The following is a 12225-nucleotide window of genomic DNA, read 5'->3' as shown; positions in this document are numbered from 1 at the left end:
CCTTCCTTATGTTCTGTCCCTTTTTGCCCTCCAACCAGCGCTGGTGAATTGCTAAGGCCCAGAGACCCTCCATGGATTGCACTGGTTCAGACAGAACCCAGGAAGAAGCCGGCTCCTTTACCACCAGGCAATAGCAAGGAAAGCTCACCAGTGGCCTTCGAAGAGAATGAAGGTAGAGCAGGAGGAGGAAAGGCACAAATCAGGGAAGACAGACCTGTCATAGAAGAGCCAAAGCCTTATAACCCCTTTGAAGATGAAGAAGAGGAAGAGGATGAGAAGGACGTTGTCATACCACAGAGCACGCAAAAGCAAGAGCAAAGGGAGGGGGAGGGTGGTCTCAAGCCTACTCATCCCTGGTATGGCATTACTCCCACAAGCAGCCCCAAGACAAAGAAGCGACCAGCTCCAAGAGTACCCAGCGCCTCCCCACTTGGTGAGTTTCTTCAGCATCTTTTAAAATGGGGGAAAAATGTCTCTAGATGCGTATCCTGACTTATCCAGCATGTCAATGCCTTCTTCTTTTTACAGTACAAATCGTGGATGATTTGATCTTTCAGTTGTTTCCAAAACAAATGCAGTTACCTAGTCCATCTCCGGTTATTCTTGAAGGACTAAGGAAATGGCAGAAAGCTATTGTTGAATATTTTCTCCCCTCTCCTCCATTTCTCTTCTGTTCCTTAGTGAAGGACTTTTCAGATGAAAACTTCCCTTCCAGCATTCCGTCTTGAAAATAAGTTTTCATTCTTCACCTAATGACAAGGTGTTGTGTGCTGTATTGTCTCTTCTTTCCTCCTATTTTTTTTAAAGGTGTGTTATTTATGAAACCCAATTGATCTGCAGCTGAAAGACTGGGAAGGACTTGCTTAGATTTTTTTCTCTAGGTATTTTCCTTTTCCCTCTGTTTTTACCCACTGTAATTTGGAGGGCACAGAGCAGTGTGCCTGAATTTCATGGTTCTGTGCAGTCTTCGAAAACCTGAGGGGAGCCCTCACAAGACTGCTGCTGAAATGTAAGATTATGTAATAGAAGAGAGAAATTATTTTATTATCTTAATAATAAAATCAGTATAATTTAACTTAAATTGGAAAATATTCTCTTTCCCAGTACTGTTTTGTTCAGGCCTCGTCTATTTTTGGAATGGGCTTTCTGGAACATAGCCTTTATTTTGGAAAAGGTTGCACATCCTTAAGACCAAAGGGACAAAAGGGTGGGGGCTTGAGGTATGGTGCTTTTCGGTCACTAGTTGCAGGACTTCCATCGATGGACCTGACTAGCCAAAATATTCTTTATGATACCTCCAAACTGTGTCTTTCCTATTGCAGTTCACCATCCCATCTCCAGACTTTCCCACTCAGAACCATCTTCTTCCACGCCGTCCCCAGCCCCCAGCTTGGAGAGCATCACATCTGAGTGTTTGGCCAAGGCTGCTGATAACCTGAATGATGCCTCTGTGCCAAAGAGCTCCTCTGAGCCTACAGTTCATGCTCCAGCTGCTTCTATCCTTTCCCACTCGGACTCCCCACTGATCAGTGTCCCTTCTGGTGAGGGACCTACAGTTCTGCCCGCCTGTTCTACTGATTCCTCCTTATCATCATCCAGTGATTTGACGGTCTATGGGGATGAGGCACAAGGTGGACATTTACAGACTGCTAGAATTTGTTCGTCTGGAAACTTTAAAACCAGCCCTGGGAATATCTTTCCTAAGCCTCCTGCTGGAGCTTCTCCCACACCCATTCTCTTGGCATCAGAGTTGAACAGTGGGTCTTCAAGTAACTCTCCTTCACCCAAAGCACAGCCAAAGGTAGGTAGCAGGCATAGCTGGAAACTCTCTGTCTTTTTCTTTCCTTCCCTTACTCTCCCTCGTCTCCCCCTACCAAAGCTATTCATTGGTATACATAGCTTTCTAGGAAATATATGGGATTTGTTCGCTATAAAGCATTCAGACAATTCCATCTTTGTCCATGAAATTCTTCTTTGGTCTTTTGGCATCACTTAGAATTGGGGCCAGTGGTATTTGGTTCTGAAGTTCTGTTTAGAGCTGGCCATTTTAAAATGTATTATTTGGTTCGCTTTTGACCACAACTTGGTTTTCCTCAGAGGGTTTAAAACTAGGCTCATTTGGAGAGCAAAAAACTATCTCGCTTTTGATTAGTGAGAATACTCTTGTTGCTGCCTTCACCAAGAAGTTCATTTTATTTGCTTCTGAATTATTTCCCCAGAAATGATTATGGGACAAATTATATAAACTAGAGAAGATAAGAACTGCCCCACAGGGAAGGACCATAGCTCAATAGTGGAGCACACACTTTGCATAGTAAGGATTGTATTTTCAGGTAGGGCTGGGAGAACTCCATCATGAAATCTGGAAAAGTGGCCAGTAATAATAAAACTGAACCTGTGTTCTTATACGATAGTAACCTAATGGTACTTTTCTTTTTATGCAGTGATTCCATATCACCTAAAGAGTCTGTATCTCTTACCTAAGACAAACAAACAAAATACATTACTCAACATTCAGTTCCTGAACTAAATTATGCTGTCCAAATTCAAGCTGCCATTTAATTAAACAGCAGGGCTGGAAGAACTTTTGTCTTAAATTGTGAGTGTGCCAGTTAGATTCTAAAAGATGGATTGTCAGTTTAAGCGCAATTTCCTACAGTCTTAGATTCTTGGTTTTTAATGTTGACAGAAAATACTGTTTAATCCTTCAGTGTTTTCCACAGTACTTGCAACTTCTTATAGCACCTATTTTTCCTTTCTCTGAAATCTCATATTGATCTAAATGTCAAATGACCTGGACAATATATTCATTAGTTCCTACTTATTTGACCTGGAGGGGAAAATTCTGCATTTTTTGAAGGGGATACACTTTCTAGCAATGCATTTGGAATGTTCCCATTAAAGACGGAAGGTGCAGCGCAGAATCACGTGTTTTTATCTTTTGTACTTAGTCATCCTGTAAGGAGAATCCCTTCAACCGGAAGCCATCACCTGCTGCTTCCCCCTCTATTAAGAAAGCTTCAAAGGGACCCAAACCAGCAAGGCCTCCTGCTCCTGGACATGGTTTCCCACTAATAAAACGGAAGGTAATTGGGATTGGGGGGAAAATGGGCAAGTACTTTTGTATGGTGCTTCCTGAACTTCCTTTTTTTTTTTTTTACAGATGTTGAAAGAGGGTTACTAGCCTTCTAAGAGAGGGGTTGAATACTAAAATAGCTTAAATAATCTTCATTTTCCAGAATTTTCATCAATGCCAATTATGGGTGGCAAATTTTGGGAGTTGAACATCACATATCTGAAAGGGACACAGTGTAAGAAGGCTGCCAAGAGATCCTATAAGGAAGTGCATTACTATGTAATGGTATAGGGGCTTTTTCTGAAGACTGCACTACAATAAAAGTCACCATCTCAGGTTCTAAAATTGTGGCCTTAGAACTCAGGTTGGAACATCCCAACCTCCATTTCTCTTTTTGTAATGATTTCCATACATTGTTATTACCATAGTAAAATTACAGCTGCATGCATAAATTTAGGCACAAATGGTATATTTCAGTGGTGAAATTCAAATTTTTTTACTATCAGTTCTGTGGGCGTGGTTTGGTGGGTGTGGTGTGGTTTGGTGGGCATGGCTTGGTGGGCGTGGCAGGGAAAGGATACTGCAAAATCCCCATTCCCACCCCACTCTGGGACCAGCCAGAGGTGGCATTTGCCAGTTCTCCAAACTACTCAAAATTTCCACTACCAGTTCTCCAGAACCTGTCAGAACCTGCTGGATTTCACCCCTGTTATATTTCAGTGCCTTCATGGTCCAGACTTGAAAATTATTAAGATTCTGTGTGGAAATCTCAAGCTTCCTAAAAGAAGAGTTCTACCACTAAGATGGAAAAAAATTCCAAGAACGAAAATAGAAAGATATTTATCTGACTACAGGGAGCACTTGGAAGTTTTCAATTCTTCCAAGGCTATGTTACAAAGTGGTGACTAAAAGGGTGTTCCCAAACTTTGTGCATGCAATATTCATTCTTTTTTTTATTTTAAATTTGTAACTATCTATACATAGATAATAAGCATGTATTCAGATTTGCAGAAAGATGTATTTTAGCTTAGTGTCTTGTAGGGACTGTGCCAACTTCTACTCATTGAAATGTACAATTTGACTAGAGGTGCCTAAATTTTTATATAAAACAACATAAGGAATGATATACATTGAGAGTGAATTTGGTGTAGTGATTAAGGCATCAGGCTAGAAATGGGAAACTGAATTCTAGTTCCACCTTAGGCACAAAGGCAGCTAAGGTGACCTTGGGCCAGTCACTTTCTATCAGCCCTAGGAGGAAGGAGGCAATGGCAAACCACTTCTGAAAAATTTTGTCAAGAAAACTTCAGGGACTTGTCCAGGCAATCTCTGAGAATCGGATACTATTGAATGGGGGCGGAGGAATTGATTCCTGACAGTTAACTGGGAATTTGCTTCCTTAGGCTTCAATGTTCAGTTAAATAAAAGACAATAGACCACTCCCTGCCTGCCTTTCATGGTTTTGAAGGAGCTAGGCAGTCAATGCCTGTTTCAGGCAAGAAGTCAGAAGGAATTTGGCATGTTGTATCTTCTCCCATATTCTGTCCTGCTTCTGTCTCATTGTTAGTAACTGCATTTCTCTCTGCCTACTCTGGAAATAGCTGATACTTTATACAAATCTTGTTTGGAATAAAACATATGGTTCCTTATTTCCCCCCCTCTTTTTTATAGGTTCAGTCAGATCAGTATGTCCCAGTGGAGAATATTTATGGTGAGATGGACAGCATTGAGCAGCAGCTGGATGAATTGGAACGCCGAGGAGTTGAGCTGGAAAGGAAACTCCGGAGCATAGAGAATGGTAGGATAGCTGATGCTACTCCTAAGGCTGGACAAGGAAAGGAAATGTGTTTTTTTTTTTTGACCTCACCCTGTCCTGTCTCCAATTGGCAGATGTCCCTGAAGATGGTTTGCTGGTGGATTGGTTTAAGCTGATTCATGAGAAACATATGCTAGTGCGTCGGGAGTCTGAACTTATCTATATGTGAGTACAATATAATGCAATCCCAAACATGCTCACTAATGTATTGAGTTCAGCGAGACTTACTTTTGAATAAATATGGTATGAATTATATTTGTTAGGTGGCAATGAATCCAAAGGAATCTGGAATCCTGAAACTTAATTATTTTTAATAAATTTTATTAAAAGTCATTAAGTTTCCCTAAGCTGCAGCTCACTTCATTTATGCATCTGCTCATGTGAGCTGCATTCATGAAAATTTATGAAGTAATAAAATTTATTTGTCAGAAAAAGTGCTATTAGACTATTTCAGATTATTTGCCACTATAAATTAATGTGGCTCTCTTCCTAAAATTCTTACAGTGAGAAGCAGTTTATTAGTTGGGTAGTTTCCTACATATGGGGCACAGAATGAAAGCAAAATGGCTAGCATTTTTTTCATTCACTTAAATTCCACTGGCAGCCCTGAAAAATTATGGAAGAATCTTGGAGCAATTTAATCAGAAATAAAGTCATCCTCAAATATACTACAGAAATAGAAGTAACGTAGCAGAATCTAGATGATTCAGGAACCATTTCTTGGTTCTGTCAAGATCTTCCAAGCTGAAAAGGTAGAACTGAAGAATTGGATGCTATTTAGCCCATCACACCTGGAAACTACCAATGTCTGATACTTTCTAAGCGCATTACTGAAACGCTCTTTTATTGTTAAACAACTTTCCTGCAAAACTCTTTAAGCTGGATTTTTCTCCTAAAGAAAGTCCTGAAGGATATTCCATACAAGTGAATTCAATATTGTTTCAAAACGATCAATTGATTATTTGTAGGAAGCCCAGAGATATGAGTGTTAAAAACATTCACAGTACTGTATTTTTCAGACTGTAAGATGCTCCAAAGTATAAGACGCACCTAGCTTTTGGGGAGGAAAACTAGGAAAAAAAATCTGTCTCTGCCTTTGCATCTCAGCAATTTACCTCCTTGCAGCAAACAGCAAACAGCCTGGTCAGCTTCAGTACAGCCTGATTTAGCACACGCAACTGATTGGCGGTTGGATCGGCCTCCCAGAATACTGCCTATCAGCTGTTCCAGACTGCAGGGATTGCCACTATCCGTCGCTGTCCATCTCTGCTGCTGCTTATCGTCGCCTCCGTGCGCCCCGTTTTCAGCCTTGCATCCTGTTTTTGGCCTTTTCTAGGCAGCGAGAATCGCTGCCGCCTCCGCCGCCTATCCCCAATGCTTGGAACGGGCCAAAAATGAGACACATTTTTGATGCTGAAGCTGACTAGGCTCTTTGCTGCAAGGAGGTAAATTGTTGGGAGGCAGAGGCCAAAGGGTGGGGGCTGGTGGATGGGCGGGCTTTGGCAATATTTGCTGTATAAGACGCATGGACATTTCCACCCACTTTTTTGGGGAGGAGGGGGAAGTGCGTCTTGTACACCGAAAAATATGGTACTTCCTTTGACCTTTGGAAAAGTGATCTACCTGGATTTCATTCAATCATGACAAATTCAGTAATGACAACAGAAATGCAAATATGGGGGCAGTCATAAGCAGTGTCTTTCTTACATAGCAGAAATTGTGCAAAAATGCTGGAGAATAAGGCATATTTTCTTTTACTGAAAGAAAATTTGAGAGAACTATGTCGGTCCTTAAAGATGGTATATCAGTTTTTACAATAATTAAAGCAATAATACATGCTCTGTTTCTTCTTTTGAGTTTTAAGCAGCAGAACTTGGAGCAGCGTCAAGCTGATGTGGAGTATGAACTGCGATGTCTTCTTAATAAACCTGGCAAGTCTTAAAGGGTGTTAGCCTGCCGTTTGCTTTTTTTAAAAAAAAGATCTTAAGTGAAATATGTTGTAACATTAGGAAATTATTTAAATCATAAGCATCTGTTCTCTCACTGGGCTTGGTTCTTTCCTAATCCAGTATCGGTCATGCATGGACTGTGCTGGAGGGAAATGATGAGAATTACAATTTGACACATCTGGGAGGAATTACATGGAGGAAGACTGAGTTGTGCTTATTGCTTTTTTATATCTTTTTATTTGTTTCACCATACCTTGGCTGCCAGCAGGGAGTACTGTTCTATAAAAGCAGAGTCTCTCTTTCTAACCAAGAGCTTTTCTGCATGCACTCTATTTCTGCCCTAATAGCAAGAATCCAACAAAAAAGAAACTACCAAAATAGGCTGAAAGCATAATGACCTTTTGAAAGATATCAGAACTTACTGATTCATGACTGGGTTCAAATGTGTATTGAACCCACATTTGATCCTTTAATATACATGATAATAATAATTATGATTGTATAGTCAGCCAGATGTTTAGATTGGATTTGGCATTTTTATACACCTTTCAAATCTTTCCCAAAGACCTGGGATAGACAGACGTTGTTTGATGGTGTCAAAGGTATTGTCACAGGATGTAAGCTGTTCCAAGTAAACCTGCCATTTGCAATTGACTGGTGTTGATTTTGTCGATACCAGTAGTGTTCAAGTGGTGGTCCAGAGGTTTTGGGATTATTATCCTTCAATCCCACCTTTTAATTTTTGTTTTGGGGAGCTCTCATTGTTCATTTTCTAGCAAGAAACTCAATGGCACATAAAATATAGGAACCTGCTTAGTGTTAATCTACTATAGTTTGTTCTGATGGCAGTGGATTGCCACAGAATCCTGGTGCTGTATTACTGAAGATGCCACTATACAAGCAAGATAGAAAAACAAACTTTGCCCAGTTTTTTATATATTCTCAGTGTGTTTAATATGTATTGAAGAAGATGCATAAATGGGGGTCAAAAGAACTTTTCTCATGTAATATTTCCTAGAGCATAAATTGCCTTTAGCATATAATTTGTTTCCTCTCTTTCTTTCTGTTGGGTGCTAGATAAAGACTGGACAGATGATGATCGGATCAGAGAAAAGGTATTGATGGAAGAGCTTGTAACCATTATTGAACAACGGAATGCCATTGTCAACAGTCTGGATGAGGATCGGCAAAGGTAGTGAAAGGAAAAGCAAATGGCTGTATTTTTGGTTAATTGAAAACAATTGGCCTGGGAAATCTTGATTGTAGCATTGCAAAGCCTAATTGCATGTGTGATTCTTACCATTAATTCTTCAATAAGCTAAGCCAGGTGGTAGCAACTTGGGCAAAAGGGTAGTTTATACAGTAGGAGAGGGATGGGCAATATGCAGCTTCTGGAATTCCCTGCCACCGTTAGCTATCTTTTCAGGAAAGGATACTTTCATAAAATGCAATGAATGCCCCAAAATAGATTTAATAGAATTAAAAGCTATTTTTTAAAAAAATGGAAAACACAGGCAACAGCATATGTGTGATGCATCTTCCCTATTTGGACCTTCACCCACTTGAAAAATATTAAACGCAGACTTTGGTCAGCAAATAGCAGCTCATTGCTGCTTTAGGAGCATGATTGTAATCAGTCCCACTTTGGCTACATTGACTAAAACAGGATCTGATTGTTTTGCTTGTTTTGCCAGGGAGGAAGAGGAGGATAAAATGTTGGAAGCCATGATTAAAAAAAAAGGTAAGAAGAATGAGGTCCAGTCATTCAGACTTCCCAGTCTCAGATGCAGTTGCTGTTTGCAGAATTATGCACTGATATTGCTGTTTAACTATTAAATATGTTTGTCTTCTATATAAAATATGTTTAATACAAGGGTGAAATGCTACCGGTTCAGACTGGTTCGCCCAAATCGGTAGTAATAAAAGCTACCAGTTCGGGTGAACTGGTAGTAAAAAAATGCTACCGGTTGGGATGAACCGGTATTTCCGACGATCAGCTGTGCCGCGTGATTTATATTCACTAGAAAGTAGGAAATCCTGCTTTCTAGCAAATCTAAATCACGCGGCACAGCTGTTCCGCCCCTCGCTATTCTACTTAAAGGCTTCTTAAGTCTCCTTTTTCAGCGCTGTGCAGTAGTGCCTGTGATGCACATGCGCATGCAGTGTGCGTTTGCTGCGCACCGCGCATGCAGCAGCAAACTAGTAGCAGACTTCGGAGCATTTCATCACTGGTTTAATGTCTATACCCATACCAACTTTGGTTCTACCCTAACAAAAGCTAATTGTATAATTAGGTATAAAATATAAACCAAGTAGGTAACTTATCTTGTTTTCCACAACACAGCAGTAAAGTATACTTTTGTTCCTTGCAGATGGGAGGAATTAGAAATGGAAAATACAAAGTAATGTTTCTCCATCCTAAATTGGCTTTGGCTATATATGGTGTGGCACACTTTTCTGTTGTCGGGGAACATCTTTGCCAAAAGAGGCAGCACATTTGCTACCGTGAACCAAGGGAGAGGGATGGTGTGTTGGTTTAGCTTCTTCCCTTTTGCCAACACAGGAGAGTAGCAAATAACTTACCTTAGAGATCAAAGAAAGTTATGTGAAAAGAGGAGGTAAACCGAGGCATTATACCAGTGAATCTAAATCTGCATTTCTCTTCCACTGCCCTATAGAAGAGGGCAATCCTCCTTCCCTTTGAAGCAAATACCTCAAAAGGAAAGAATGCAAGTCATGAACATTTTTCAGGGACATGCATTTTATTTGTTATTTTACATTGATTTTGCCAGTTGTGGAGCAAAAACAAATAGAACGCATAGAAGTTCTGCCCGAAATATTGCAAATCCAGGATCCTTTGTGATTTGTCATAAAGCTAGACAAGAACAGTTCATTGTTAAGAGAACATGTTTTTTTCTTTGACCTGGAGAATCACAGCATACATACTGGATGGGACTGATTTCTGACTACAGTGTAAAATTAAGATTCTGTTTTCATTCCCAGAGTAGTGCAAATTCAGTAATGAATAAGTTCAGTGGCTGTTGTGGTCTTAATATTTGCCACCTGAAAATCTTTTCTTTCTTAATCCAATACAGGAGGGGGGGGTGTCTGAACACAACTGCAGATTCTGTAAACCTTGCTAGCTCTGATTCCAAGATGATCTAAGTTTTAGAAAACATGCAGATAAATGGATGTATATTCTTAGATAATATCCATGTACAAGTTTTGAATATTTGTTTTGGCCGGCACTTAGACTTCTAAGGAAGCCTAGGTCAGAACAATATTAGTCACTAAATGTAAAATTTAAAATATAAAATTTACATTTCTGTAAATCCTGTCATTGAGGTATTTTCTGGGTGTATTGCTTAAGCATCTGTGGTCTAAGAAAGTCTTCCCACATTATAGGAAGGACCTTGGGTTAGTTCAGTGCTTGATGAGGTAGCGTTAGGAAGGAATAGTTTCCGAAAACCAAGAGCTTTTTGTTCAGTTTAAGCAAAGCCAGTTGAGTAGTCTGACTGATTCTAAGGGAGCCTTCTATGTTCCCAATCCCCTCTACCTTGCTTGCCACTAACCCTAACCCTTTCTCTCTCCAGAATTTCGCAAGGACTCTGAGGCTGATAGCAAGAAGAAAGGAAAATTCAAACCAATGAAAGTGCTGAAGTTACTTGGAAACAAACCTGACTCAAAAAGCAGATCCCCCAAGGAAAAAAGCTAAAGCAGCTGGCAGCTAGAAGAGTAAGGAGGGCTGCCAGTCACTTTGACTGCTCAGCCCCATTTAGCTGGGCGTGCCTGGCAAGTAGGATGGTTTCCTGCTTTTGCCCATTTTTTTTTTAAAAAGAGGTTGTGCCTTGCCATACACCAAAGCTGGCTTTATCTCGGAAAAAATCCAACCACCTTCCATAGCAGCAGGTGTTAGAAAAGGGGGAAATATGGCAAGTCTTTTGAGCACATTACAGAGAAAGACAGACATGGAGGAAACAGCTGTTTGCCATTTTCTCTTTCAAGGTGGGGATGGGAATGGACAAATAAAATAGCTTTAGACTTCCTCAGTTGTGCACCTATTATATCTTTGACTGTTCAGAACTTTTAATCATGCGTGTTTTGGGGAAAGTTGCACTAATTGTCCTCCTCCTTTAATTGTGATAGTCACATGTGCCTAATAATCTCTTCGGGGGAGGGAGGAGGAAGATAATCCCCATGTAGTTTGGGAGCCTCTGGTTATCTCTTTTGAATTCCTTTTCTTATTCTTTTTCTCCTCGTTGGTCAGTCAAAATAATAATAATAATAATAATTGGGCTTCCAGGCAGATTTTTGTTTTGGGAGGGTTACATTTTTAAAATATTTTGACCATTAAAAAAAATCTATTATAAAGTCTGTAAAAACAGCCAAAAATTTAGTCAGTGCTCTATTTCGGGAAGATTTCTCTGCCACCAAAGAAGATATTATGCTGTGAATGCTGATTCTCTTGGCAACCAGTTAACAAACCACAGAGGAAAGGCTAAGACAGCTTTGGCCTCTGTTGTAAAGTAAATTGCAGTTGCTGTCAGAGGGTAGATTTGTGCAGGTGTGAATGGAAAACAACTGGATCTTTTTAACCCTCTTAGTTGCTTCTGCTGCTGCTGCTATTTATTATTGGGACACAGCAGGCTGGGACAATAACTCATTGCCTGCCAAACATTAGAGCCAGAAGAGGATGTCAAGCTGTCTTCAATATCAACAAGGTACCACTGTAATTCTTTTTAGCTCCCTCCCCTCAGGGTTTATGTGCATGGTGTTTTTTTTCTAAGAGTGCGAAAGATCTTTATAATTTTTGTAGCCAAACTCCCACCCTCTATCTGACTTTCGGCTTTTTTTTTTTTAGTTTTGTGTGTATGTATGAATTCAGAGGAGAGAATGTCTTTTTTTCTCTCTTCTGGCTTCTCTAACTTGAGGGACTATTTATTGAGATGTTTGTTTGGTCTGAGTTAAATGTTGATAATATTGTAGGTGTTGGTTTGAGTTCTTATTAGCAAATTGCTGTGCTGCTTTATTCAAATGTGATGAATTGGCAAACAGTCCTTGACTGTGATATTCAGCCTGGAGTGCCCTCCCTAACTTTGAGCCCTCCAGATGTGTTATGCTACCATTTCCATCTGGTCAGCCAGTATGTCATGTTAATACTAGTTTGGGAATGATAGATAATTCAACACATCTGGGTTTAAGCCTTTTCAAAGCAGAGCTGAATTCATTGGTGGTGTCAGCTCTAATTGGTACCACCTTCTCAGCTTCTACAACAGGGATGTCAAACTTGCAGCCCACAGGCTGGATGCATCATACCCTGGCCACCCCCACCCCCTTTTTAGCAAAGGGGGGGAAAGTTGCGATACGTCACATGATGACAGCGT

General features: G+C 40.3%; 1 protein-coding gene across 4 annotated transcripts in view; it reads left to right on the top strand.

The window, feature by feature from the left end:
* Nucleotides 1-10886, top strand: part of MICALL1 (MICAL like 1) — a 34239-nt gene extending 23353 nt beyond the window's left edge. For all 4 annotated transcript variants that reach the window (XM_058189864.1, XM_058189861.1, XM_058189862.1 and 1 more), the window contains exons 8-16: nt 39-433; nt 1323-1801; nt 2952-3086; nt 4748-4874; nt 4967-5057; nt 6750-6823; nt 7919-8033; nt 8536-8582; nt 10435-10886. In XM_058189864.1, coding sequence (XP_058045847.1) covers nt 39-433; nt 1323-1801; nt 2952-3086; nt 4748-4874; nt 4967-5057; nt 6750-6823; nt 7919-8033; nt 8536-8582; nt 10435-10556 — 1585 coding nt within the window. In that variant the 3' untranslated portion in view covers nt 10557-10886. The remainder of the gene's footprint in view (nt 1-38; nt 434-1322; nt 1802-2951; nt 3087-4747; nt 4875-4966; nt 5058-6749; nt 6824-7918; nt 8034-8535; nt 8583-10434) is intronic.
* The last annotated feature ends 1339 nt before the right edge of the window (nt 10887-12225 follow it).

The sequence above is a fragment of the Ahaetulla prasina genome, chromosome 7 (assembly GCF_028640845.1).
Source record: "Ahaetulla prasina isolate Xishuangbanna chromosome 7, ASM2864084v1, whole genome shotgun sequence".
NCBI classification, from domain to species: Eukaryota; Metazoa; Chordata; class Lepidosauria; order Squamata; family Colubridae; genus Ahaetulla; species Ahaetulla prasina.
Note: the sequence above shows the minus strand (reverse complement) of the source record. Positions and strands in the feature narration are given on the sequence as shown.